Below are 27,014 nucleotides of genomic sequence, written 5' to 3'. Positions count from 1 at the left end.
ATGACTGGCAGCTGGGGCAGGGCTGGTGCTGTAAATGATCAAGTAACCTTTTCAAGTGGCTGGTGCTAAGTATTACTTACAATTTAGCATGGGCTGGGAGCCTCCAACCAAGGGGCCGTGGATCTATTATCAGGGAATGGGGGTTACTACTCCTCTTGTTTTGCAGCTTATGAATGGCTGTCAGATTTCCACAATGTATTCTTGGGAGATTAAGACAACTTTTTTTTTTTAATAGTCGTATATTTTTAAACAATATCTTGGCTCTCTTCCCCCTCTCCCCCCCCCCAGCCCAGTTTAATAAAGTGTAAACGTGCAAAAGGTCAGCCCTTCCTGTACAATAGAGCATCTCCTGGTGATAAATGGCTTCCTACTGCCTTCCGCCCCCCTCTGCAGCCAGCCCCGCTCCCCCCCTGCTCCCGGGGATGTCAGCACAGCCAGGAGGCAGCTTTATTGCTGCCTTGTTTGTTTTATCCCTCTTTTCTGCTCTTGGTATCTCGAAAGCGCTCTCAGGAGAGCACGAAGTTGGATTTTGGAGATGTCAGCGTCGTCCTCCGAGCTGCACTTCTCTCTCTTGGCTTTTGGATTTCCAGTTTTGCTCCAGTGAAAGTAAAAGTGCTTTTCTTTAGGTAGGATTTTTATGCAAATCCATTTTTTTTTTCCCCACATAGGCCAACTTTTTTCTTTCCTTTTTTTGTTTTCCCCTTCTCCTGTATTTCCAGCTTTTTCCCTTTCTCCCTTTTTCAGGTGTGATGTTTACTCCAGTGTTTAGGTGAGCACACAGCTGTTGCAAAGTCATACAAACTAAGCCTGCTAAAGGCACCCAGGGGCATTTTCCTCAGTGTCCCATCCCCAGGCCAGCATGCCAGCTGCTCCCATCCCAGCAGGATGTGTAGCTGTTGGTCCTGCTGACTGTAACTCACCCAGCCACAGCTCACATCCAGGGCCTTGGCTGGAGTTCCCTTTCACTGCAGGAAGCTCAGCCACCTCCCACCCATCCTTCCATCACCTTTACTGGCTGCTGAACCTTTCCTACATGTAATTAAAGTGTTGGCCTCTTTGCTAGGCAAACTCTCAGGGGACCCACATCATCCTGAGCCTGATCCTAACTCCTCCTCTTCCCAGCTGCTCCCTTTTCACCCCTTCAGCCTCAGCCTGTCCTCTCTCAGCTCCCTGAGCAGCCATCACACACCCCTCCCACTCCACTTTGGCCTGAATTCTTCTGCCTCCTGCCTAAAACTTCTCTGTCCCCTCACACCTGGGGTCGTGTCCCTTCTGCTCCCCCACAGCTCACTGAGCCCCTGGGAGGGCAGAGATGCTGTAGGAGACATCAGACCTCCCTGCTTCCCAAGGCTTGGATTTGGGTTTGAGAGGAGAATTTGGGTGATGAGCTGTACCTCTGGCATCTGACCACGGTGCTTAGTTTCAGTTTTATTCCTGGAAAAAGGGCAAACAGGCATATTCTGAGAGAACTTTTACTCTGAAATGCTAAAAGCGAGCACAGGCACATTGCAGAAGGTGAACAAGTGCTGATTTCTGGGATCTGAAGTCCTGGCTTGGCCATTTGTGTCTTTCCTGATTTCTCCAAGACCAGTACACTGTTCCTGTCTTCCCTGGCTGGGATCAGTGGCTCCATTTCCCACTGTGCAGCTTCCAAGAGTGAGAGCAAACATCAGCAACAAGCTCTGACCCTCTGGAGCTGAGAGTCGCGTTTTGTGCAGCAGCTCCTGCTCTTCCCGTGGGTTTTTGTGACACGAGGTCTCGCCTTGTCCTTGCAGATGTCAGCCATCGAAACCATGACGGAGAAACTGGAGAGCTTTGCAGCCATGAAGGCAGACACTGGCACGTCCCTGCAGCCCCTTCCCCACCACCCCTTCAACTTCCGATCGCCGCCGCCCACGTTGTCCGACCCCATCCTGCGCAAGGGCAAGGAACGCTACACCTGCAGGTGAGGGATGGGCACCCCGGGCAGCCAGAGCATCCCCAGGGCATGGGGGCAGCCCGGGAGATGCCCCCAGGCTGGGGCACCACAAGGGACCAGGGATATCTCCGCTGCCTCCACGGGGGCGGGAGGGGAACCGAGGAGCAGCAGAATTAGCGCAGAGCGTTGGGATGACTAATCCCCTCTGAAATAGCTTGTTTTGTCTGGGAGGAAATCAGCATCTTCTGTTTGCTTTGTCATTTTTAATAACCCTGAGAGCGGATCTGGACATTCTCAGGCGGGCCCAGCTCCCCAGGCCAAGGCCCTGGTGTGTGGCAGTGAGTGCTGTGGTTCCCAAGGCCAGCACGGCCTCAGCCATGTCCATCTCAGCTGTGTCCATCTCTGCTCTGTCCATCTCACCTGTGTCCATCTCACCTGTGTCCATCTCACCTGTGTCTATCTCTGCTCTGTCCATCTCAACTGTGTCCATCTCACCTGTGTCCATCTCAGCCGTGTCCATCTCAGCTGTGCAAAATGAGGGCATTGCAAACAATGGATGCAGGAAACAACTTCTTCAAACACACTTGCACCCCCAGAAGTCCTCGAGTGCCCATCCCAGCTCCAACAGCTCCTCTTGGAGCAAGTTACTGATTTTTAATAATAAACCTCTGTCTCTGTTGTACCTGCAACTCCTCGAGGGTCTCATGGTGGCTCCTGCTGAGGTTTTTTGGGTGCAGAAACGGGCACATGCTTTGGTTGATGTATCTCTTACGTGCAGCTCTGCCACAAAAGCTGCAGGCTCAAATTTCAGCTGAGTATTTAGAAATTGGAGGAGTTTACTTACAATGGGGACTAAAATTTAGATACACACTCAGGAGTTACCATTTGTGTTTTGGTTGTTGAGGAACATTCACATGAACTGTTTATCCTCAGGACATCTGAGGGTGCTGAATGTGTCTGAAATTAAGAGAGTCTGCTCAAAGCTTCCTCCTACAACAGAGTCACAGAGTGCAACCCCTCATCCTTAGTATTTTATTTCCCAGTTAGTATTTTTATTTATACCTTTTGAGTTTACTGTGAACTGGATTTATTGGGGAACACAGTTCCTTCCTTTATTAATTTCCTGTTGCTGCATCTCCTTGCTCTAAGCAGCTCGTCAGCCCCATAACCCAGCACTGCAGCCTTTATCCAGGAGAAAATGCTGTGAATTCCAAGGGTGCTGGAGCAGATTCTGTATGATGAGGAAGTAAACAGGGCTCTAAAGGACATCTATAAACATCTGACCTGACAGGATGACCAGGCAGGGAATAGACCCCCTGTATCCTGGTGAAGGAACGCTGTAGTTAAACCATGTCCTCAAGTGCCATGTCCACACATTCCTTGAGCACTTCCAGGGCTGGGGACTCCACCACAGCCCTGGGCATCCCATTCTAATGCCTGACAACCATTTCTGTGAAGACATTCCTCCTGATCTCCAACCTGAGCCTCCCCTGGCACAGCTTGAGGCCGTTCCCTCTCCTCCTGTCCCTTGTTCCCTGGGAGCAGAGCCTGACCCTCCCTGGCTCCCCCCTCCTGTCAGGGAGTTGCAGAGCCAGAAGGTCCCCCCTGAGCCTCCTTTTCTCCAGGTTGAGCCCCCCCAGCTCCCCATCAGACTGTGCTCCCACGTCACCTCTGTGACCCCTGTTATTCTGGGGTGGGTTTTGACCTGCACATCTTCCCCCCTCAGTCCGGGAGGGAGCTGGGAGTGCCCTGAGGGATTTGGGGGCGGTGTGATGGTGGGTGAGGTGGATGTGGTGTGCTGTGCTGTGGCTCCTGCCCTGATGGTTCCCTTGGCTGTCTCTCCCCAGGTACTGTGGTAAGATCTTCCCCCGCTCAGCGAACCTGACGCGGCACCTGCGGACACACACGGGGGAACAGCCCTACAGGTGAGCTGGGCCCGGGACAGCCCCTTCCAAACCCCCCTCGCTCCCCACGCCAGGATTGCTCCCCCTCTCCATAAAGCTGTGCCAGCAGAACACCACGGGCCTGGAGCATTACACAGAGTGATTCATAGTGTTGTATATTATGTGTACCAGCCAAAAATAATCAGGCTTGGCAGCCTGAAGATAGACACTTAACTTATATTTAGATGTATGCTGGCAAACGAGGGCTCTGATTTGCAGTGTTGTTTCACACTCACGTTAACCATTCATCTCAAGGACAGCTGAAGGTGCTGAATGGCTCTGAAATTCAGGCTGGTTTGAAGGGCTTGCCAGGACCTTCACTGCTGGGGCTGGCTGGATTTTTTTTTTTAACTTTTCTGATGTATATCAGAGGTGCCTGGAGCAGTGGATCAAAAAAACAAAGGAGAAGAGAAACCCTATAGAATTATCTGCTTTAAAATCGAGGTTTGGCAGTGTCTGACCTTAAATCACGAAGTTTAAAGGGACTGATGGGAGGGGGGGATTCACAAACAGTCTCACACGTTCAGTGGGTGTTTTAGGTAGAAAACTGGACTATTTACTGCTAGTTGTGGACAAGGTGGTGTGATTGTGACCCCTCACTGTGCAGGGGGTGTGCACAGGGACAGACTCTCCCTCTGGAGAGCAGGCACAGTGTCCCATCCCAGCACATGCTGGTACTGTGGCTCAGAAAGGGGCTCCTGTTTAACTCAGGGCTTTAAATTGAATAAAACTCACAAGAAAATATGCATAGTATGTGTGTGTAGGTGTATAAATGACTATTTCTCATGGAAGACCAAGCAGGGATCTTCCCCCCCAGTATTTTCTCCCAGCCCTTTGCAGGCGGTTTCAAAAAAAACTTCAGAAAAAATACACTTTCTTGTTAGAATCGGGTCCATATATGAGCAAACCTGAAGGAGAGATGAATTGAGAGCTCGCTGCAAGTCAAGCATTCTGTTTTCCATGATGTGAGTGAGCGTTTTGCACGTTGTCAAACAACAGTAATAATTCGGTTTCGTTTTGGGCAGCTGATACTGCAGCGTTTCCATGCCCAGCCAGAAGTTCACAACAAAGCCAATGTGGCAGTTACTGTATGAAGAGAAACACAAATTTATAAGCAGCAAATACATCACACTTTTATGCTCAGTTTGACTCAAGAGGCAACTCTCCCGCATTGTAGTCGCCGCTACGTGCGGAGCCACGTTTATTTTCCATACAGAATTTTGAGGAGACGTTAGGTAAATTAAAAATACCCCCCCTTCCAAAGCAGACATGTATTTTGGACCCAGTCCCTGCTGTGGTGTTTGGGGCTGTGGTGTTTGATACGAGGAGTGGGCTCTGTGTGTTCCCTGGGCACTGAAACGCTCGCTCCCGATTATTCGGGGATTGTTAGTTCGGTTTTCTTCCAAAAAAGGAGACTTGCAACTTAACAAAGGTTAGGAAAATAAAGATTTATTTGATCTGGTCTTCTCCCAGAAAATGGCCTGGGTGGGTTTTTTTCGAGGTCTGACTCCTGGACAGTGTTGCTGTCTAACAGCACTCCGGAGGGTCGGAGCTGCCTTTGCAGAGGAGCTTTAATTATCATTGATTTGCTTTTTGCTCTCAGAGAAATGAGATTTGCAGCTTTGGCAGCAAGAATTGTTTGCAAAGCTTGTTTTTTTTAAGTATTGACTTCATGCAGGTAAAAGGAGGGTTTACTGATGTCTCCCTGGTAACTCTGCTTTTGACTGTTTAAATGCTTTTCCTTTTGATTCTGTCAGTGCTATATATTAATTCAAATATCAGTTTAAGTGTTCTTAAAGTCAATATAAACTGACCAGATGTTCACGTGGAGATTAAGAAAAAGACCAGAAAATAAAGTGCTTTGGTTTCAATTCCTGATTTTCAGTGAAAAATTATTTTACCAAGAGTTTTTACCAAGATGAGCATTTTTATCAAGTCACTTAAACCTCCTAGATGTCTGTTTAATTATGTATAAAGTACAAATTACTAGCACAGGAACAATAAGGAGGAAATTATTTTTTTTAAGGGAAAGTGAAACACGTTTTTTGAACAGTGAGAAATACCTGCCAAGGCACTTCCTAAAAATCAGCTGATTTGAAAAGACTCCGAGCCCCTGTGCCCTACAGTGAAATTCAATGTTTCTTCTCACTCTTTTGTTTGCACCAAATCTAAAATTCAGGAGTAGGTTATTTCAAAATCCAGTCATAAGGCCCTTGTGGGTCTTGTGCCCTGTTATTTGCATTAGGCTGAAACTGTCAACTAAAGCTGACGTCTGCCACGTCGTTTCAGATCATATGTAGTTCAATAAATGTCTTTATTGAAGATATTCCTCATTTCCTGGTGTTTAAAATGCAGCCTAAGTTCATCCCTGCTATAAATGCTCTTGGGGCTGAGGAGGAGTTGCTGTCTGTGTGTTTTGTGCTTTTTCACTGCAGTTCTGCCTTTCCAGCTCACACTGATCAGCAAATCTGTGTAAAACTGCCATTGTGTCCTTCCCACATCCCCGGGGTTTGCTCCCTGTTTTCCCCCTCCACCCGTGTTATCCCGGGTACCTCCAGCTCCAGGGATTGTCTGGGGTTCCTCAGAGCCCCCCAGCTCCAGCTCCAGGGGTTGTCTGGGGTTCCTCAGAGCCCCCCAGCTCCAGCTCCAGGGATTGTCTGGGGTTCCTCAGAGCCCCCCAGCTCCAGCTCCAGGGGTTGTCTGGGGTTCCTCAGAGCCCCCCAGCTCCATCTTTGCTGTCACTCACTCCCACTTTAGATGTTTTTAGCCCATTGCTGTGTTACTTTAAGCTGATAAGGGAGAAGCTTTGCTGGTGTCCTGTCAGTGTGTTTGCAAAGCAAATACTGCTGCCTTTGAGTGTTACTTTTCTCCTGCCTCCCTGTTCACCCCTCCCCTGAATTTAAGCTGGTTCCTCTGTCTGGGTCATTTATTTAGATTAAAACCAGCAGAGTTCCAAGCACTGACCCCCCTGGGACCACAAATAACGCCGGACATCTCCCTCATCCCTTTGCTCCCAGGCATTAGCTGCTCCTTCCCCATGGCCCTCTGGTTCCTATTTCTTTAACAAGCTCTTCATCCTGTCTCCACGCCCTGCCCTGGCTGCACACAGCTCGTTGTGAGAGCGAGGACCTGTCAGAGGGAACTTTTCAAAGACTTCCTGGACATCTAAATAAATGGACACGGAGGGGGCTGGAGCTCTCCTGCCCTGCCCATGGGAGAGCTGCCTCTGAACCAGCTGGAGCTGCTCCTGGGAGGGACTCAGGGAGAGCCAGGCTGGGTACCTGGGCAGCCCTGGTGCCCTCTGTGCCAGGTATCCTGTGCCAGGCACTGGGACACACACACAGAGCTGAGTTTGGCTCAGGAGGGCACAGAGATGGTGCAGATGGGCAGGAAGGGAAAACCACTGGCACCAGCAGGGGTGAGCTGGACAAAACTACTTGTGAAAATCCCATGGAATAGCAGGAATTTGGGGGTATTGGCTGTTCTGGACGTCACAGCTTTCTGAAGGGCTGAGCAGGAGGAGCTGCTGAAGCCTGGTAGCTCCTGGGAGCAGGGTCCTTGGTGCTGGAAGTCTGTGTTTAACTCCCCGTGTAGAAACTGTGCTTGTTCTTGCTGATGTTCAAGTAATGTTTTCTGGGGTTGTTTAGGGGTTTTTGAAAGAATGAAAAGGAAAGACTTTAGAAGTCTGAAAAAGCTGTGGTTTAAAAAGAGATTTTGCTTTCTTCCTTGGTTAATCCTAATAAAGGTTCATTATTTGAAATATCTTTATTCTTTCTGGAGGTTTAGCAGTAGGAAATTCAGAGGTGGACATGGAATCCATAAACATTCAGCGAGAGAGAGTGTTTCATAAATGTATCCCTGCTATTTCCAAAAATAATAATCAATTTATTTTTGGAGGCCAAATAAAAATCACAGCTGGAGCACATCTGGAAATGGGGGGGTGTTTCACAGCCAAGACTTTTTTACACTTGCAGTTAAACCTGTTGTGTCTGTAGGGAGGAATCCCGTGTCCTAAATGTCCAGGGAAATCCAGTTTCATCCTCGAGTGAGGCTGGCACGGGGTGAGTCTGGGTGCCCTGAGCACATCAGGAGCTGCTGCTCTTCCCAAAACCTGTGTGGATCCCTCTCCATCTCCATGTCTTGGGACTTTCCAGCCCAGACTTTGGGGGGATTCTTGGAGTCTTGTGGAGGAGTAGCTCAGCTGAGCAGGGCAGAGGTTGCTCTGGGCTGGAGGAGCTCGGAGCAGTCCTGCTGAACTGAGTGGATTTGTCCTGGAATTACAAGGGCTTGGGAGCAGTCTGGATTTTGTCCCGTGAGTGTCCGGGATTTGTGGAGGGTTGCAGCAGAGAGAGATTCTGCTGCTCGTGGGTGTGGAAGCAGAGCCACGAGAGAAGCAGCTTTGCTGAGTTCCGAGGGATGTATTTACGGGAGAGACCTAAGGAGGGATTCGGCGGGTTCCGAGGGGAATGAGGCACCCAAAACTCTGCAGTGCGGCTCGAAGCTGCCCTCTTCAGTCCGTTGGAGCCCACAGCACCAGCCTGAGCAAATCCTTGGGTTTTTTGGAGGGAATCTGAATCCGGAAAGGAGGGTGACCACTTTGAACAGGCCCCCAACCCGTCTGCCACGGGTCGTGCAGGGACTCAGCTCAAAGAGGGAATATTTCTTCCCTCAGCAGCTTCCCTGAACATCCTAGCTTGACTCCTTATGGTCCAGTTTTTCATCTTAAACCAGATATTCACCTGTAGGAGTAAATCCTGTTAGGAAATTATGTTGTATTTCTTGGGAGCTATTGTACAGAAAGAATAGCCATTATTCCTTTAAAGACACACTCTATGGCCTGGATCTCCAGCACCACAAGGAGTTTCACAAATAAAGCTGGAGTTTTTTGTGTGGCCAGCTGACTGTCACCTGTTAATAACTATTTTATACATTTCACCTCCTTTCTTTCTTCTTCCCTCTTCCTTGTCCTCCCTCCACAGCAATATTTCACCTAATCCCTCCCAAAACGGGAAGGTTGGAAGGAACAAATCCACCTTTCTTATTTGAACGTTGATGTGTGGAAAAGTAATTACTTTGTTTAAAGCCCTTATTTGTTTGGACGACTTGCTTCCTAATTAATCCTAACCCTTTCTTTGTGCTCCTTGAGTAACAATAATATCAGATTTGTCTGCAGTGATTAATGCCTTGTGCTTCCCATGTCCTCAGCTGAGTAATGATTTATAGACCAACATTCCCTGGTTTTCTGATAGTCAGATTTTTCTTTTTTTCTTTTTTTTTCTTTTTTTTCCCCCTCACACTGCAATCTTTGGCGTTTGCTCCTGTTTTTCAGGTGTAAATACTGTGACAGGTCGTTCAGCATTTCCTCCAACCTGCAGCGGCACGTCCGGAACATCCACAACAAGGAGAAGCCATTCAAGTGTCACCTGTGCAACAGGTGCTTCGGGCAGCAAACCAACCTGGACAGGCACCTGAAGAAACACGAGCACGAGAACGTGCCAGGTAGGGCAGGACCTGGCCGTGGATCTCCCGGGGCACTGCAGGGACAGGACAGTGTGGGCTGGTCTCCCTCTGGCCCTTGGGAAGCCTCTCTGGAGTGCACTGTTCCCTAAGGCTGGGTTTGTGGGGGTGTGTGGAGTTTGAGAAGGTAATTAAGGCTTTGCCTTAAGATAAAAACTGAAGGAGGAAATCCCTGTGCTGAAACCAAGGAAGTGATTTCCCAGCATAGTGAAAAAAAAAAATATTATGGAAAAGTTATAGGCAAACAGCTCTGCAATGGATAAGGGTTCTTAAATTGTATGTATTGTCCATAAATGCTAAATATCCCCTGTATTTGTCTCTGTAGTTCAGGTCTGGGAAACACAAACTTCCTTTGGGAGCTTCGGGCCATGAGTTTTCTCTTGACTGTTGACTCATGAGTATCTAGTGAGGGGACTGTTCCTCCTTTATGTTTCCTGTTCCTGATGGCCTTGGCAACACCTGATGGTGTCTCCTGTTCTCTCCTTGTCTCTCCCCCACAGTGAGCCAGCACTCTGGAGTCATCACCAACCACCTCGGGACCAGTGCCTCTTCCCCAAACTCGGAATCAGACAACCATGCACTTTTAGATGAAAAAGAGGATTCGTATTTCTCTGAAATCAGAAATTTTATTGCAAATAGTGAGATGAATCAAGCATCAACTTTAGCAGATAAAAGGTAGAAAATAGAATTATCTGGTGACAGTACAGGCACAAACAGTAAAATAATATGAGAGAGAATTTAAGCTGGTTGGTAGAAGCTTCCTCCTCCTGATTGCTCAAAGGGAGATTGTTGGAATACAGCAGCACAGAGAAGGAGGAAAGCTGCCTGTCCCACAGATGTTATATTTTAAGAGACTGAAAACCAGCATTTAAATTCAGAGTAGACATTATTGTAGTTTGAAAAGCCTTGGGGTTGGTGTATTCTTACCATACTTACTGGCCCTTAAGACATGGTGAAGGCTGATTTTTAAGTGCCTGTGGCATGTTGGTTTTCCTTTTTCTTGTGTCTTAAATAACCTATATATGTATATAAATATGTCTCTGTGTTCATACATATATATATAATATTATCAAAGCATTGCAGTAGAAGTACATGACTTACACATTTGCCACCTTTTTTTTCTTTGCTCTCTCCTTCTCCCTCCCCCCCCCGACCAAATATTTCAGGCCAGAAATCCAGGATATTGATGGCAATTCCCAGTGTCATGGATTAGCAAATGAGAAAACAGAAGATGTGGATGATGAAGATGAAGAACTGGAAGAGGAGGACGACGACAGCCTGACGGGGAAGTCCCAGGACGAGCCGGTGTCGCCCACGGCGGAGCCCCGAGGGGCGTTTGAGGATGAGGAGGATGAGGAGCCCACGTCTCTCACCATGAGCTTCGACCACACCCGGAGGTGAGGGGGGGGCTGTTCCATTCGAGGGGCCAGAGGGGGCTCAGCCCCTGCCCCCGTGTCTGTGGTGGATCATCAGTGCTGTGGTTTGTTTTCCCGAGCCATGTCTCTCATGCCTCCGGTTTGATTTGAGCGTTCACCCGAGATTCCATTTCACCATGGTGGGGGACACGAAACAAGTGGACTGCAAGGAGAGTCTGGGCTGAGGTGTGTGTCCAAGGCTCCAGGAGCCTGGATCAGGAGAACAGTTAGTCCCACACAAAACCCAGGGCACCACAGCTCAGCAGATATTGTCTTTCTCTCCAAAACTCTGGCCAGGGCGAGGGAAGTGGCGCCTGTGCAATCCCTTTGGTGCTGCTCTGGCCCTTTGAGTCACAGCAAAATATCCTTGACTGCAAGTGGAGCTCTCAGAGCTCTGGCAAAAAGGGGATTCTGCCCCTGTGCCCCCTCAGGTGAGACCCCCCTGCAGAGCTGCCTCCAGCCCTGGGGTCCTGGACATGGAGCTGCTGGAGCGAGTCCAGAGCAGGCCACCAAGTGGATTAGAAGGGTGGAGCAGCTCTGCCATGAAGACAGGCTGGGAGAACGGGGATTGTTCAGCCTGGAAAAGAGAGGGCTTCAGGGTGACTTAACTGCAACCTTCCAGTACCTGAAGGGAGCTGGAAGATGGAGAGAGACTATTAATAAGGGCTTGGACAAGGGGGAATGTCTTCACACCTACAGAGAGCAGAGTTAGGTTGGATATTAAGAAAAAGTTCTTCCCTGAGAGGGTGGGGAGGCCCTGGCACAGGTTGCCCAGAGAAGCTGTGGCTGCCCCATCCCTGAAAGTGTTCAAGACCAGGTTGGACAGGGCTTGGAGCAACCTGGGCTGGTGGAAGGTGTCCCTGCCCATGGCAGGGGGTGAAATGGGGTGATTTTTAAGGTCCCTTCCAACCCAAACCAGTCTGTGATTCTGTGATTCTATAAAAAGCGAAGACTTCTTTTCCCCAAGGTCAGCCATGCCTAGACAGCTTTAAAATTCAAGTTTCCTGCACACAGTGCAGGCCCAGCCTTCTTTTTGCCTCGTGGCAGCAGACGTGCCAGGATGCCAAGTGCCACCTTCCCCAAGCCCAGTGCCCCTCTGGTTTTGGTGCAGAACCTCAGACACCTGCAGCACTTGTTGCTCTCCACTTCTTCTCTGCTCCTGCCATGCCGTGTGGTTCCCGTGTCCGTGTGTCCGTCCGCTCTCGCATGTGGCTGTGACCCCCGTGGGTTGTGCATGCAGGCACCGGGCGAGGGGTGGGCGCCCAGCCGAGCTAACCCGGCTCACCCCTGGTCATTGGTACAGGTGTATTGAGGAGGACGAAGCCGCCCTGTTAGATTTGGAGCAGATGCCGAATTTTGGGAAGGGGCTGGATCTTCGCAAAGCAGCCGAGGAAGCATTTGAAGTTAAAGATGTGTTTAATTCCACCTTAGACTCTGAGACAATAAAACAGACTCTGTACAGGCAGGCTAAAAACCAGGTGGGTATACACAGAACGTTTTCCAAGCTTGCCGCCAGCACGGACAGTAGGATTAGGGAGCAGCTGCCCTCCTCTAGCAAAGGGTTGTTTCCCCCTTCTAGTGGGTTATTTCCCCCCTGCAGTGGTTTATTTCCCCCTTCCAGCAGGAATTCTAACACACGGATTGTGAGTGAACTGTGTCCTGTTGCAACAACTGAAACAGAGAGGAAGGGACTGGCCATCACCTTTAGGGCACCAGGTGGATTTGTTGTTCAGCCCGTGTGGTGAGAATGTGGCTATACAGGAAGAAAGAGGCATCTTGTCTGTTTTTATCTGTCTGTATAAATGTTTCTGTGGCTCTTTATTTATTTATACTTTGAGACGGGTCTTCTGTTTGTAAACACCGAGGTTTGTTCTGCAGAAACAGCAACAAAATGCCCTTGGGTTTGGTTATAAAAGGTGTCACAGACAATAACATTTCCAGGACTTGCAGCCCAGCGTGTCTAGAGGGTCTCCTTGTTTATCTCCTTGATTTCTAAAAGTAAACCATATGTAAAAGGACAGGAGAGAGCACACTCAGCCCTTGGCAGGGGACGAGCCCAACTCTGGCCTCGAAGGCCCTTTCTGATTTTCCAGCAACAGAATTTATCATAAAATCTGTTTCAAATATTCAGCACAGCAGTAGTTTAGTGCTGCCATGCAGAACACGATTTTTGATTTATCACCCAAAATTTGTGAAATTCTTGTCCCCCTTCACAACAGGTGTTAGGAGGGAGGGAGGATCTGCTGGAAGACTGAGCAGAGCTTTTTTGGGGGTGAAACTCAATTAAATACAAGCCACTTGCAGACTCTTACATGTGTCCTGTCACTAATATCCCAAATGCACTAACTCTAGGAACAACCTGCTCTTTTCCAATGTGTATCACACTGTTAGGGTCAGCCTGTGCTTGACTAGGGAGGGGTGGTATTTTTGGTTTTTGAATCAGTTTTACACTTGAATCACAATAAGCAACTTAAATAATTCAAACCATATCTTGTGCTGGAAATGTAAGAGTAAACCAACATTTGTGTGAGCAGCAGAGCATTCCTTTGGCTTTCTTTTAAGCAGTTTTAGAAGTGTGTGTGTCCACAGCACCACAAAGCTGTTCCTCTGCCCTGGACCAGGGAGGGTGGGGACCAACTATGTTCTCCTCTTTCTCCTGGGTGACAATGACATTGGCTTTCCCCTCTGGTGTGTGAGGTATCATTGGCCTCAGTCCTCACACCACTTGTGTGGGTTGTGGAAGGACACAGAGGTGTGTGAGATGAGCAGTCCTGGAGGAGGGAGAGCACCCAGGTTCCAAGAAGCCAGGTGGTTGTTGTGCATGCAGAAGTCTTGGTGTGTTTCTCCCAGAAAACACCTTTAATCATTTAGCTGCAGCAATAAATCCACCCTGACAGAACATCTGAACACACCAGTAGTGCCAGAGAGCATTTTGTGTTCCCTAATAGCTCTGTACAGATGTCTGCAGGCACCAGTGGGCTCATGCCAGGCAGTGAGTGGGGATGAGCAGCTGCCCACCAGGATGCTGCTCCTGTGGGCATTGCTGCCCCATTTCCAGGGCTCATGCCTGCCCCAGCCCAGCCTCTCTGAGACTCTGGCCTATCTGGGGATGTACTTGTTGTAAGAGCAAACCCCAGTAATAGCTGTCTTTCCCTGGGAGCAGAGGCTGCAATCACTTTGTGGGACCTGGCTCGAGATGGGTTTGGGCCTGTAAGGGCCAGTGGGAATGATGGTCTCTCCTGACTATCCCTACAGCTGCCTGCAAACGCTGGCAAATCTGAGTCTTTGGAGTGGTGGGGGCCATCCTGGTGTGTGGATGGGGGTTTATGGCCCAGGCCAGAGGGTGCTGCCTGCCCCAATGTGCGGGGTTGGGGCTGTGCCTCACCCCCCCTGTTCAGGGTCCTGCGGGGTGTTCACAGTGTCCTCTGCATTCCTCTCTCCCCCAGGCTTATGCAATGATGCTGTCCCTGTCTGAGAACGCTCCCCTCCACACGTCCTCCCAGAACTCTCTGGGCGCTTGGTTGGACATGGCAGGAGCAGCTTCAGAGTCGGGGACCTTTAACCCCATCAACCACCTCTGAGAGGTCCTCCAGGCACTGGCCAGAGTCCAAGCGAGGCGGCAGTGGTGCTGCAGCTATCCTTGCAAAATCCCAGCGAGCAGAAGATGGATGAGAGGGCCTCAGGGAGTCGTCTGAACTTTGGGCTGAGAAGGAAACCTGTCGCATCCGACCCACACGTCCTGCATTTTTACCCATCCAGAGTTTTCCTTTCTAATTTATCAGAATGAACCTCTCCCAAACTGGATAACCCTGATGCAGCCCCAGGATTTCACTGTCTGTAGGAACAGCATGAGCAAGACATGAATTGCAACAGTGCAATCAAAGATTGGCCCCTCCAACCTTACAAAGCAGTGTCACTGAGCCAGTCCAGCCTGAGCAGGAACGGCAGCTCGGAACCACACGGCAGCATTTCCTTCCCATCCAGATGAGCAGGGAAGTACTGAGGGAAGAGAGCCAGGGCTGGCCTGTCCCTGGTGCAATTCTGACACAGTCACTGGAGTCATACCAGGGAAGGGAAATTCATCCTATTTCACTGACCCCCCAAAAGAGATCTGTGCTCCCACAGAAATACCAGCCTGTCCTTTGTTCCCAACAAAACATTGGCACGGCACAAAGCTCCTTGGAGGTGAGGCCTGGAGTCATCCTACACTCTGTGCAGGTCCCAGCTGGGACATCTCCAGCCTGGAACGTTGCTGGGGTCGGTGTGTGGACGTGTCACACCAACGTGGGTCATCAGCTGTGCCCTGAGCACCCTCTGCCTGAGAGGGCAGAGGGCTCCCCATCCCTGCCAGTGCTGCCAGCCCAAGCTGTGCCCGGGCTGGAGTGTCACAGTGCCTGGGACAGAGCCGTGCCCAGCCAGGGCNGGTCGTGCAGGGACTCAGCTCAAAGAGGGAATATTTCTTCCCTCAGCAGCTTCCCTGAACATCCTAGCTTGACTCCTTATGGTCCAGTTTTTCATCTTAAACCAGATATTCACCTGTAGGAGTAAATCCTGTTAGGAAATTATGTTGTATTTCTTGGGAGCTATTGTACAGAAAGAATAGCCATTATTACCTTGGCCTGGATCTCCAGCACCACAAGGAGTTTCACAAATAAAGCTGGAGTTTTTTGTGTGGCCAGCTGAGACTGTCACCTGTTAATAACTATTTTATACATTTCACCTCCCTTCTTTCTTCTTCCCTCTTCCTTGTCCTCCCTCCACAGCAATATTTCACCTAATCCCTCCCAAAACGGGAAGGTTGGAAGGAACAAATCCACCTTTCTTATTTGAACGTTGATGTGTGGAAAAGTAATTACTTTGTTTAAAACCCTTATTTGTTTGGACGACTTGCTTCCTAATTAATCCTAACCCTTTCTTTGTGCTCCTTGAGTAACAATAATATCAGATTTGTCTGCAGTGATTAATGCCTTGTGCTTCCCATGTCCTCAGCTGAGTAGTGATTTATAGACCGACATTCCCTGGTTTTCTGATAGTCAGATTTTTCTTTTTTTCTTTTTTTTTCTTTTTTTTTTCCCCCTCACGCTGCAATCTTTGGCGTTTGCTCCTGTTTTTCAGGTGTAAATACTGTGACAGGTCGTTCAGCATTTCCTCCAACCTGCAGCGGCACGTCCGGAACATCCACAACAAGGAGAAGCCATTCAAGTGTCACCTGTGCAACAGGTGCTTCGGGCAGCAAACCAACCTGGACAGGCACCTGAAGAAACACGAGCACGAGAACGTGCCAGGTAGGGCAGGACCTGGCCGTGGATCTCCCGGGGCACTGCAGGGACAGGACACCGTGGGCTGGTCTCCCTCTGGCCCTTGGGAAGCCTCTCTGGAGTGCACTGCTCCCTAAGACTGGGTTTGTGGGGGGGTGTGTGGAGTTTGAGAAGGTAATTAAGGCTTTGCCTTAAGATAAAAACTGAAGGAGGAAATCCCTGTGCTGAAACCAAGGAAGTGATTTCCCAGCATAGTGAAAAAAAAAATATTATGGAAAAGTTATAGGCAAACAGCTCTGCAATGGATAAGGGTTCTTAAATTGTATGTATTGTCCATAAATGCTAAATATCCCCTGTATTTGTCTCTGTAGTTCAGGTCTGGGAAACACAAACTTCCTTTGGGAGCTTCGGGCCATGAGTTTTCTCTTGACTGTTGACTCATGAGTATCTAGTGAGGGGACTGTTCCTCCTTTATGTTTCCTGTTCCTGATGACCTTGGCAACACCTGATGGTGTCTCCTGTTCTCTCCTTGTCTCTCCCCCACAGTGAGCCAGCACTCTGGAGTCATCACCAACCACCTCGGGACCAGTGCCTCTTCCCCAAACTCGGAATCAGACAACCATGCACTTTTAGATGAAAAAGAGGATTCGTATTTCTCTGAAATCAGAAATTTTATTGCAAATAGTGAGATGAATCAAGCGTCAACTTTAGCAGATAAAAGGTAGAAAATAGAATTATCTGGTGACAGTACAGGCACAAACAGTAAAATAATATGAGAGAGAATTTAAGCTGGTTGGTAGAAGCTTCCTCCTCCTGATTGCTCAAAGGGAGATTGTTGGAATACAGCAGCACAGAGAAGGAGGAAAGCTGCCTGTCCCACAGATGTTATATTTTAAGAGACTGAAAACCAGCATTTAAATTCAGAGTAGACATTATTGTAGTTTGAAAAGCCTTGGGGTTGGTGTATTCTTACCATACTTACTGGCCCTTAAGACATGGTGAAGGCTGATTTTTAAGTGCCTGTGGCATGTTGGTTTTCCTTTTTCTTGTGTCTTAAATAACCTATATATGTATATAAATATGTCTCTGTGTTCATACATATATATATAATATTATCAAAGCATTGCAGTAGAAGTACATGACTTACACATTTGCCACCTTTTTTTTCTTTCCTCTCTCCTTCTCCCTCCCCCCCCCGACCAAATATTTCAGGCCAGAAATCCAGGATATTGACGGCAATTCCCAGTGTCATGGATTAGCAAATGAGAAAACAGAAGATGTGGATGATGAAGATGAAGAACTGGAAGAGGAGGACGACGACAGCCTGACGGGGAAGTCCCAGGACGAGCCGGTGTCGCCCACGGCGGAGCCCCGAGGGGCGTTTGAGGATGAGGAGGATGAGGAGCCCACGTCTCTCACCATGAGCTTCGACCACACCCGGAGGTGAGGGGGGGGCTGTTCCATTCGAGGGGCCAGAGGGGGCTCAGCCCCTGCCCCCGTGTCTGTGGTGGATCATCAGTGCTGTGGTTTGTTTTCCCAAGCCATGTCTCTCATGCCTCCGGTTTGATTTGAGCGTTCACCCGAGATTCCATTTCACCATGGTGGGGGACACGAAACAAGTGGACTGCAAGGAGAGTCTGGGCTGAGGTGTGTGTCCAAGGCTCCAGGAGCCTGGATCAGGAGAACAGTTAGTCCCACACAAAACCCAGGGCACCACAGCTCAGCAGATATTGTCTTTCTCTCCAAAACTCTGACCAGGGCGAGGGAAGTGGCGCCTGTGCAATCCCTTTGGTGCTGCTCTGGCCCTTTGAGTCACAGCAAAATATCCTTGACTGCAAGTGGAGCTCTCAGAGCTCTGGCAAAAAGGGGATTCTGCCCCTGTGCCCCCTCAGGTGAGACCCCCCTGCAGAGCTGCCTCCAGCCCTGGGGTCCTGGACATGGAGCTGCTGGAGCGAGTCCAGAGCAGGCCACCAAGTGGATTAGAAGGGTGGAGCAGCTCTGCCATGAGGACAGGCTGGGAGAACGGGGATTGTTCAGCCTGGAAAAGAGAGGGCTTCAGGGTGACTTAACTGCAACCTTCCAGTACCTGAAGGGAGCTGGAAGATGGAGAGAGACTATTAATAAGGGCTTGGACAAGGGGGAATGTCTTCACACCTACAGAGAGCAGAGTTAGGTTGGATATTAAGAAAAAGTTCTTCCCTGAGAGGGTGGGGAGGCCCTGGCACAGGTTGCCCAGAGAAGCTGTGGCTGCCCCATCCCTGAAAGTGTTCAAGACCAGGTTGGACAGGGCTTGGAGCAACCTGGGCTGGTGGAAGGTGTCCCTGCCCATGGCAGGGGGTGAAATGGGGTGATTTTTAAGGTCCCTTCCAACCCAAACCAGTCTGTGATTCTATGATTCTATAAAAAGCGAAGACTTCTTTTCCCCAAGGTCAGCCATGCCTAGACAGCTTTAAAATTCAAGTTTCCTGCACACAGTGCAGGCCCAGCCTTCTTTTTGCCTCGTGGCAGCAGACGTGCCAGGATGCCAAGTGCCACCTTCCCCAAGCCCAGTGCCCCTCTGGTTTTGGTGCAGAACCTCAGACACCTGCAGCACTTGTTGCTCTCCACTTCTTCTCTGCTCCTGCCATGCCGTGTGGTTCCCGTGTCCGTGTGTCCGTCCGCTCTCGCATGTGGCTGTGACCCCCGTGGGTTGTGCATGCAGGCACCGGGCGAGGGGTGGGCGCCCAGCCGAGCTAACCCGGCTCACCCCTGGTCATTGGTACAGGTGTATTGAGGAGGACGAAGCCGCCCTGTTAGATTTGGAGCAGATGCCGAATTTTGGGAAGGGGCTGGATCTTCGCAAAGCAGCCGAGGAAGCATTTGAAGTTAAAGATGTGTTTAATTCCACCTTAGACTCTGAGACAATAAAACAGACTCTGTACAGGCAGGCTAAAAACCAGGTGGGTATACGCAGAACGTTTTCCAAGCTTGCCGCCAGCACGGACAGTAGGATTAGGGAGCAGCTGCCCTCCTCTAGCAAAGGGTTGTTTTCCCCTTCTAGTGGGTTATTTCCCCCCTGCAGTGGTTTATTTCCCCCTTCCAGCAGGAATTCTAACACACGGATCGTGAGTGAACTGTGTCCTGTTGCAACAACTGAAACAGAGAGGAAGGGACTGGCCATCACCTTTAGGGCACCAGGTGGATTTGTTGTTCAGCCCGTGTGGTGAGAATGTGGCTATACAGGAAGAAAGAGGCATCTTGTCTGTTTTTATCTGTCTGTATAAATGTTTCTGTGGCTCTTTATTTATTTATACTTTGAGACGGGTCTTCTGTTTGTAAACACCGAGGTTTGTTCTGCAGAAACAGCAACAAAATGCCCTTGGGTTTGGTTATAAAAGGTGTCACAGACAATAACATTTCCAGGACTTGCAGCCCAGCGTGTCTAGAGGGTCTCCTTGTTTATCTCCTTGATTTCTAAAAGTAAACCATATGTAAAAGGACTGGAGAGAGCACACTCAGCCCTTGGCAGGGGATGAGCCCAGCTCTGGCCTCAGAGGCTCTTTCTGGTTTTTCAGCAACAGAATTTATCATAAAATCTGTTTCAAATATTCAGCACAGCAGTAGTTTAGTGCTGCCATGCAGAACATGATTTTTGATTTATCACCCAAAATTTGTGAAATTCTTGTCCCCCTTCACAGCAGGTGTTAGGAGGGAGGGAGGGTCTGCTGGAAGATTGAGCAGAGCTTTTTTGGAGGTGAAACTCAATTAAATACAAGCCACTTACCAGACTCTTACATGTGTCCTGTCACTAATATCCCAAATGCACTAACTCTAGGAACAACCTGCTCTTTTCCAATGTGTATCACACTGTTAGGGCCAGCCTGTGCTTGACTGGGGAGGGGTGGTATTTTTGGTTTTTGAATCAGTTTTACACTTGAATCACAATAAGCAACTTAAATAATTCAAACCATATCTTGTGCTGGAAATGTAAAAGTAAATCAACATTTGTGTGAGCAGCAGAGCATTCCTTTGGCTTTCTTTTAAGCAGTTTTAGAAGTGTGTGTGTCCACAGCACCACAAAGCTGTTCCTCTGCCCTGGACCAGGGAGGGTGGGGACCAACTATGTTCTCCTCTTTCTCCTGGGTGACAACGACATTGGCTTTCCCCTCTGGTGTGTGAGGTTATCATTGGCCTCAGTCCTCACACCACTTGTGTGGGTTGTGGAAGGACACAGAGGTGTGTGAGATGAGCAGTCCTGGAGGAGGGAGAGCACCCAGGTTCCAAGAAGCCAGGTGGTTGTTGTGCATGCAGAAGTCTTGGTGTGTTTCTCCCAGAAAACACCTTTAATCATTTAGCTGCAGCAATAAATCCACCCTGACAGAACATCTGAACACACCAGTAGTGCCAGAGAGCATTTTGTGTTCCCAAATAACTCCGTACAGGTGTCTGCAGGCACCAGTGGGCTCATGCCAGGCAGTGAGTGGGGATGAGCAGCTGCCCACCAGTGCCCACCAGGATGCTGCTCCTGTGGGCATTGCTGCCCCATTTCCAGGGCTCGTGCCCACCCCAGCCCAGCCTCTCTGAGACTCTGGCCTATCTGGGGATGTACTTGTTGTAAGAGCAAACCCCAGTAATAGCTGTCTTTCCCTGGGAGCAGAGGCTGCAATCACTTTATGGGACCTGGCTCGAGATGGGTTTGGGCCTGTAAGGGCCAGTGGGAATGATGGTCTCTCCTGACTATCCCTACAGCTGCCTGCAAACGCTGGCAAATCTGAGTCTTTGGAGTGGTGGGGGCCATCCTGGTGTGTGGATGGGGGTTTATGGCCCAGGCCAGAGGGTGCTGCCTGCCGCAGTGTGCGGGGTTGGGGCTGTGCCTCACCCCCCCTGTTCGGGGTCCTGCGGGGTGTTCACAGTGTCCTCTGCATTCCTCTCTCCCCCAGGCTTATGCAATGATGCTGTCCCTGTCTGAGAACGCTCCCCTCCACACGTCCTCCCAGAACTCTCTGGGCGCTTGGTTGGACATGGCAGGAGCAGCTTCAGAGTCGGGGACCTTTAACCCCATCAACCACCTCTGAGAGGTCCTCCAGGCACTGGCCAGAGTCCAAGCGAGGCGGCAGTGGTGCTGCAGCTATCCTTGCAAAATCCCAGCGAGCAGAAGATGGATGAGAGGGCCTCAGGGAGTCGTCTGAACTTTGGGCTGAGAAGGAAACCTGTCGCATCCGACCCACACGTCCTGCATTTTTACCCATCCAGAGTTTTCCTTTCTAATTTATCAGAATGAACCTCTCCCAAACTGGATAACCCTGATGCAGCCCCAGGATTTCACTGTCTGTAGGAACAGCATGAGCAAGACATGAATTGCAACAGTGCAATCAAAGATTGGCCCCTCCAACCTTACAAAGCAGTGTCACTGAGCCAGTCCAGCCTGAGCAGGAACGGCAGCTCGGAACCACACGGCAGCATTTCCTTCCCATCCAGATGAGCAGGGAAGTACTGAGGGAAGAGAGCCAGGGCTGGCCTGTCCCTGGTGCAATTCTGACACAGTCACTGGAGTCATACCAGGGAAGGGAAATTCATCCCATTTCACTGACCCCCCAAAAGAGATCTGTGCTCCCACAGAAATACCAGCCTGTCCTTTGTTCCCAACAAAACATTGGCACGGCACAAAGCTCCTCGGAGGTGAGGCCTGGAGTCATCCTACACTCTGTGCAGGTCCCAGCTGGGACATCTCCAGCCTGGAACGTTGCTGGGGTCGGTGTGTGGACGTGTCACACCAACGTGGGTCATCAGCTGTGCCCTGAGCACCCTCTGCCTGGGAGGGCAGAGGGCTCCCCGTCCCTGCCAGTGCTGCCAGCCCAAGCTGTGCCCGGGCTGGAGTGTCACAGTGCCTGGGACAGAGCCGTGCCCAGCCAGGGCGGTGGTGGTGGTGGCACTCGGGAGTGATGGAGCTCCTGGCAATGCTTGGAATTCCCCAAGCAGAAAGGTCCCAGGGTGAGCCCTTCCCTGGCTGTGCACAAGGAAACGTGTGCTGGGCGAGTCTCACCCCACTGAGGGCAACTCAGACACATCTTCTCCTGTGTCATCTCCCGGGGGTTTTGGGTGACATCATTCCGTGCTGATGGTACCTGGGGCTGTGGCAGAGATCTCTGATTCACACCGTTGTTCTGGCCTGTTGGACGGTGCCTCTGCACCACCTGCTGCTGCTTGGCCTGTAATTTCAGTAGAAAGATTAACATTTCCGTGCTCCAGCAGCCTGAGGGTGCAGAGCTCTGCTCGGGCACAGAGATAAGAATCGAGTTGTCTCTCCAACCCTAAAGTTGCTCACAGATATTTTGTGAGTGATTTTAAATCGCTTCAAAGCCTCATCTCCTTTGCTGATACACAGCAGCCTCCAGAAATCCTCTGGGCTTTCTGCTGTTCTCCATTGCAATTGCAGTCTGCTGTTGGAGCAGGGAATTTGGAGATAACATTGATTTACAGAACGATTATGGAAGCCACTTGCAGCCCCTCTGCCTGCTCAGTATGGAAAAGGGCAGATGGAGGTTTCTGAGCCAGTCCAGAGTGGGAAGCCTCATTCCATCATGCCAAAACAACGGATCCACCTCCCTGAGTAAAGCAGAGGTGGTGGGGGGAGTGATCTCTTTGCAAGGTCAGCTTTGCTCCCAAGAGCACACCTGAGGCTGTTTTTGGGGAGCTGGGAGCCTCAGACTGTTCACGGAGGAAAACATCAAAGATGGCTTTGGTACAGAAGGAACAAAAGGTAAATTAGCAGCATCAGCATGTTTCCCAAGAAAATTTATCCTCCTTTTTTTGGTTTTCCACAACATCCTGTGAAAGTGCCCAAGGCCCTGAGAACACCAGTCAGTGTAACCGAACTGCTTCATGTATTTGCACAAAGCTCTTGGGCAGGGGAAGCCCGAGAGCCAACACTGTCAGAGGAACCCTGGCTCTGCAGAGGGGAGGGACAGCTCTGTCCCATCCCATCCCATCCCACCCTATCCCCACTGTGGCAGCTGCAGCACAGCCCTGCCCAGGCACTTGGCCTTTAAATTATTCCCACAGGGGCCAACTGAAAATAATAAAAGAATTGTTTCTTTTCCTGATGGAATTTATTTTAAGCTGTATATAACTTGTAATTTTGGGCTAATTCCTTTCTTATTTTATTTCTTCCTTAACAGTATTTTTTGCATTAGGTATCATTCTTGTGAAGAAACGATGTTAATATAAGTATGTAGTGAAGGACCAAAATCGTGTCGTTAAGGTTGGATGTTGGATGATGGATAACCAGGGAGTAGGAACATTTTGTCCATGTGCCAAATGCCCCCAGATCAGTCCTGCCAGTCGTGCTGCCAATTCTCCAGACAATCACCCCTTGGGTTCCCTTTGCCTTGAAGTGCCCAGGGCGTTGGAGGAAGGTTCTAGTGATGGCCTTGGCTGGTTGGGAACCAGCACCAGCTCCCCCAGTGCAGAAGGAGGAGGAGGAGGCCAGTGGGGATGCTCTGCCTCGATGGCCCTGCTCCAGGAGAACATGGAAAAGGCCGTAAGCATGGGGACAGATCCATCCTGTCCTGTTCCAGCACGAAGCCGATTTGCAGCTCCTTGGATTTTGGCAACTGCTTGGAGCAAACAGTGTGTGAGCATGTCTCTGGTAGGGCCCATGGCATTGCCTGTTGTGCTGGAACAAGATCCGTGGGCAGTAAGCAGGGTTTGCATGCTCAGATCCCATGTTCTGTCTGTCCTTTGAGGGGGTTGGGATCTGCAGCTCGAGGAGGGAACGGAACAGCCAAGTGAGTGTCAGTGAGCTGGTCACCAAAATGTGGGCCAAGTATCAAGAAATTCAAGAGTTATCATGGGGATTTATTTGGGGTATTTATGGTCTTCCTGTCCACATCTCAGCCCTTCCCCCTGTTGCGTAGTTTCTCCAAGAGCTGTTTGTCAGGTCCTTGCTCTGACCAAGCTCATGCTGTCGCTGTCCCCCTCCCGGGGCTGATCCTGGCTCTCCACAGACCTCCAGGAGTGAGGGCTCCTGGTGCTGGCCAGGGATGGGGAGGTACAATCCAGCCAGGGATTGAGGACATTAAAATATAGGGTTTAAAATCATGAAATTATTTTTTTTTCTTTTCATATTTTCTGATTCAGTTTTCTCCCCACTTTCTCTAGCTCATATCTCCGTGTGTTGTATGATCTCCCAACTCCTCTAATTTAGCACTGATTACAAGTTTTGATTTTCTGGTTAAGATAAAGAAACAGAAAGCCTCATTGAACCTCTGTTTAGCTTTCACTTTCATTGGATTGCACTTGAAATGTGCTGCAGTTCCCAGCAGGTGTTTAGGTTTCAGTTTGCTGCTTTAGGGAAGAATCCCATATTTTCAAGGCTGTTTCCCGAGAGTTTTGTGTCGAGGACGTTCTGCCATCAGGGCACAGGTGGCTTCCCAGCAGTGGGGAAGGTCTGGGAGCTTGGGTGAGATGTGGAGCTGTGGTGCTCAGGGCTGTCCAGAGCCATGGACACGTGAGGATCCAGGATCCCAGTGCAATGTGGGCAGGTGAGGGTGGCAGGGATGGGAATGTGGGGTGGCGTGTCCAATAGCCAGGGCACCACTCGAGGTGTGATTTAAACCAGAGCTTTTTGTAGGACCTACTTATTGAAGTATCTTCACATCCCACGGCCTTATTGCCACAACAGCACAGAGGAGAGAAGGGCAAGGCCTGTGGGTGTTTGGTGTGGCCGGGAGAGGCCGGGAGCCGCTGGCTGCACCCTCCTGCTCGGCAGGGAGGGAACGTCAGTGCTCCACAAAGGGCCTCTGCTTTGGCCACAGGTGGATCTTCCTGCCTGGGCTGGAGCTGGTGGACATGGGTGTGGTGTCTGTCCGTTCCCTGCTGCCTGCTTGCTGGTGGTCAGTCCTGGTGTGACCACTGTGGCTGGTGGGGAGAACGGGGGTTCTCCTGCAGGATGTGCCGAGGCACCGGGCTCTCCCACAGGACGTGTTGAGGTTCTTCCATGGGATGTGCCCTTTGGTGCACAGGCTGCTCCGGGTGGGTGCCTTTGCAGGGTGTCCCCATGCCAGCCAGGTCCTGCCTCACAGGGCATCCCAGAGATGTGGCTGTGCAGGGCTCCACGGGAGCTGCCCAAACCCAAACTGAACAGGGCTGAACAGCAAACACCAGCCGAGTTTGCTGAGCTGCACTCCGGGACAAACGCCCAGCCGGGGTTCTGTCCTGCTTAAAACAGTGTAGAGGAAGCTTTTGATTTCTCCCGAATCAGCACTTAGACGCTCAGTAGACGTTCCCGGGAACGTTCTCGCTCCCGGAAAGCACTTGCACAAAGACATGGACGCGTTTGACTCTAAAGCATCAAAGCACTGGATCGTGAGCCCCCTCCCCTCCGCCCGGGTCAATCTGCTGACTTACACTCGGTTTTTTACGTGCTGTATTGTGTGTGTGTGTGTGTGGCGGGGAAGGGGAGCGGGACCCTGCCCGCCGCTGCCCCGTGGGCAGGAGTCAGCGCTGGTCACATAAGGGCAAAACCCTCTGCTCCTCGCCCATGGTCAGTAGTGTTCTCACAAAGCCATGAAACTTCTCTGTAGTGTTGAGTGATACTGTGACTAAAACGTTCTTGAATGATTCCGAGGTTCTTTCTCTCTCTCTCTCTCTCTCTCTCTCTCTCTCTTCTGTCATTAATTCTTAGTACCACTTTGGAAGAAAAAAAAAAAAAAAGAATGAAAAAGAAAAAAAAGGCAGCTTTGATTTCCAAATGTGCAATTCACATGTGAACAAAGTAATTCTGAAAGTAATTCTCAGTGTATTTTACATTCTCGTTGCTCTCTTCAAAGCAAGAGATGTTTTGCCCTGATGTCATTTCCAGCCTGCAGAAGATGTAATTTAAAACATATATATATTGTGCTTGCAAGAATCATAAATCTGTGCATCCTATGTCATTCCTTTTCCCATTGTTACAATACAGATATGATTTAGGTTGGATTTTTTTTTTTCCTTTAGACCTGTATAGTGTTTTTTTAAATCAATTGTAAATGTCTGGTTTTCATATAATGTTTAAAAAACATTGAGAAAGAGGATGGTGCTTGTTCCATATCATTCTTGATTGTATATTGCTTCTGTTATGTTTATAAGTAAACTGTGCATGACTTGTGTTTAGCAGTCATTATTGTGTCTGTTTGTGAAATTTTTATTAAAAAGAAAAAAATTCCGTAGATGCACTTATTGTATATGTGATTAGATTTTGCGTCCGAGGCTCGAAGCCTCGAACTGCCAAGGAAGAAAGAAAAAGTGTTGGCAGTTATTAATTAATATGGAATCGCTTTGTTGGGAGCATAATGAAATAAAAGATATGAAGTGTAGAAAATAATTAAAAAAAAAAAAGGCGATTTTACAAATTTCATTTTGATGCTTGTGATAAAAGACAAATGTACTTGTGTAGAGAAATTCCTTTAAAATAATGAATAGAAAAAGCTGATTTTGAGGTTAATGCTGTAGAATAGGAATGTATACCAAATGTAATCTTTCCAATGCTACAATGAATTTATACATGAGATTGATATGCAATAAACCTGTGTGCTTTTATAAGCAGTGGTCCCATGAGCTTCTTTTCATGGAAGAGCAGTGGAGATGCCCCATCACAGCCAGTAAGGGGGTGTTGGGCCGTGACACAGCCTGGCTTTGCTGCTCTGTGCTCCCTGTGTGGTGTGATGTTGTGTGTGCATGGTTTGTAATACTTCAAAGAGCCTCAAAAAATTAAATTATGCCCTTCTCCCCCCCTTGCTGCCAAGGTCAGATCACAGAATCAGTGAGGCTGGAAAAGACCTCCCGGATCATCAAGTCCCCCCTGTGTCCGATGCCCACCGTGTCCCCAGAGCTCTGAGTGCCACAGCCAGGCCTTCCTTGGGCACCTCCAGGGCTGGGCACTCCAAACCTCCCTGGGCAGCCCCTGCCAAGGCCTGACAACCCTTTCCAGGGAGAAATTCCTCCT

General features: G+C 49.6%; 3 protein-coding genes across 3 annotated transcripts in view; all 3 read left to right on the top strand.

The window, feature by feature from the left end:
- Window positions 1-14,818, top strand: part of LOC103762030 (histone-lysine N-methyltransferase PRDM16) — a 255,300-nt gene extending 240,482 nt beyond the window's left edge. The window contains exons 10-16 of the mRNA XM_029962376.1: window positions 1,776-1,945; window positions 3,766-3,843; window positions 9,191-9,360; window positions 9,879-10,053; window positions 10,545-10,775; window positions 12,097-12,271; window positions 14,240-14,818. Of these exons, the coding sequence (XP_029818236.1) occupies window positions 1,776-1,945; window positions 3,766-3,843; window positions 9,191-9,360; window positions 9,879-10,053; window positions 10,545-10,775; window positions 12,097-12,271; window positions 14,240-14,374 (1,134 nt within the window). The 3' untranslated portion in view covers window positions 14,375-14,818. The remainder of the gene's footprint in view (window positions 1-1,775; window positions 1,946-3,765; window positions 3,844-9,190; window positions 9,361-9,878; window positions 10,054-10,544; window positions 10,776-12,096; window positions 12,272-14,239) is intronic.
- A 2,371-nt stretch (window positions 14,819-17,189) lies between these two features.
- LOC115307719 (histone-lysine N-methyltransferase PRDM16-like) lies at window positions 17,190-21,841 on the top strand. Its single transcript, XM_029962375.1, has 3 exons — window positions 17,190-17,494; window positions 18,816-18,990; window positions 20,971-21,841. Exons 1-3 carry the CDS (start codon window positions 17,190-17,192, stop codon window positions 21,103-21,105), a joined length of 615 nt encoding a protein of 204 aa, XP_029818235.1. The 3' UTR covers window positions 21,106-21,841.
- Window positions 21,842-21,972: 131 nt separating this feature from the next.
- ARHGEF16 (Rho guanine nucleotide exchange factor 16) overlaps window positions 21,973-27,014 on the top strand; it is a 15,339-nt gene continuing 10,297 nt past the window's right edge. Inside the window, exon 1 of the mRNA XM_029962374.1 lies at window positions 21,973-22,021. Within this exon, the coding sequence (XP_029818234.1) occupies window positions 21,973-22,021 (49 nt within the window). The remainder of the gene's footprint in view (window positions 22,022-27,014) is intronic.

Source organism: Manacus vitellinus, unplaced genomic scaffold (genome assembly GCF_001715985.3).
Source record: "Manacus vitellinus isolate BGI_N305 unplaced genomic scaffold, ASM171598v3 scaffold_46_pilon, whole genome shotgun sequence".
Taxonomy (NCBI): Eukaryota; Metazoa; Chordata; class Aves; order Passeriformes; family Pipridae; genus Manacus; species Manacus vitellinus.
Note: the sequence above shows the minus strand (reverse complement) of the source record. Positions and strands in the feature narration are given on the sequence as shown.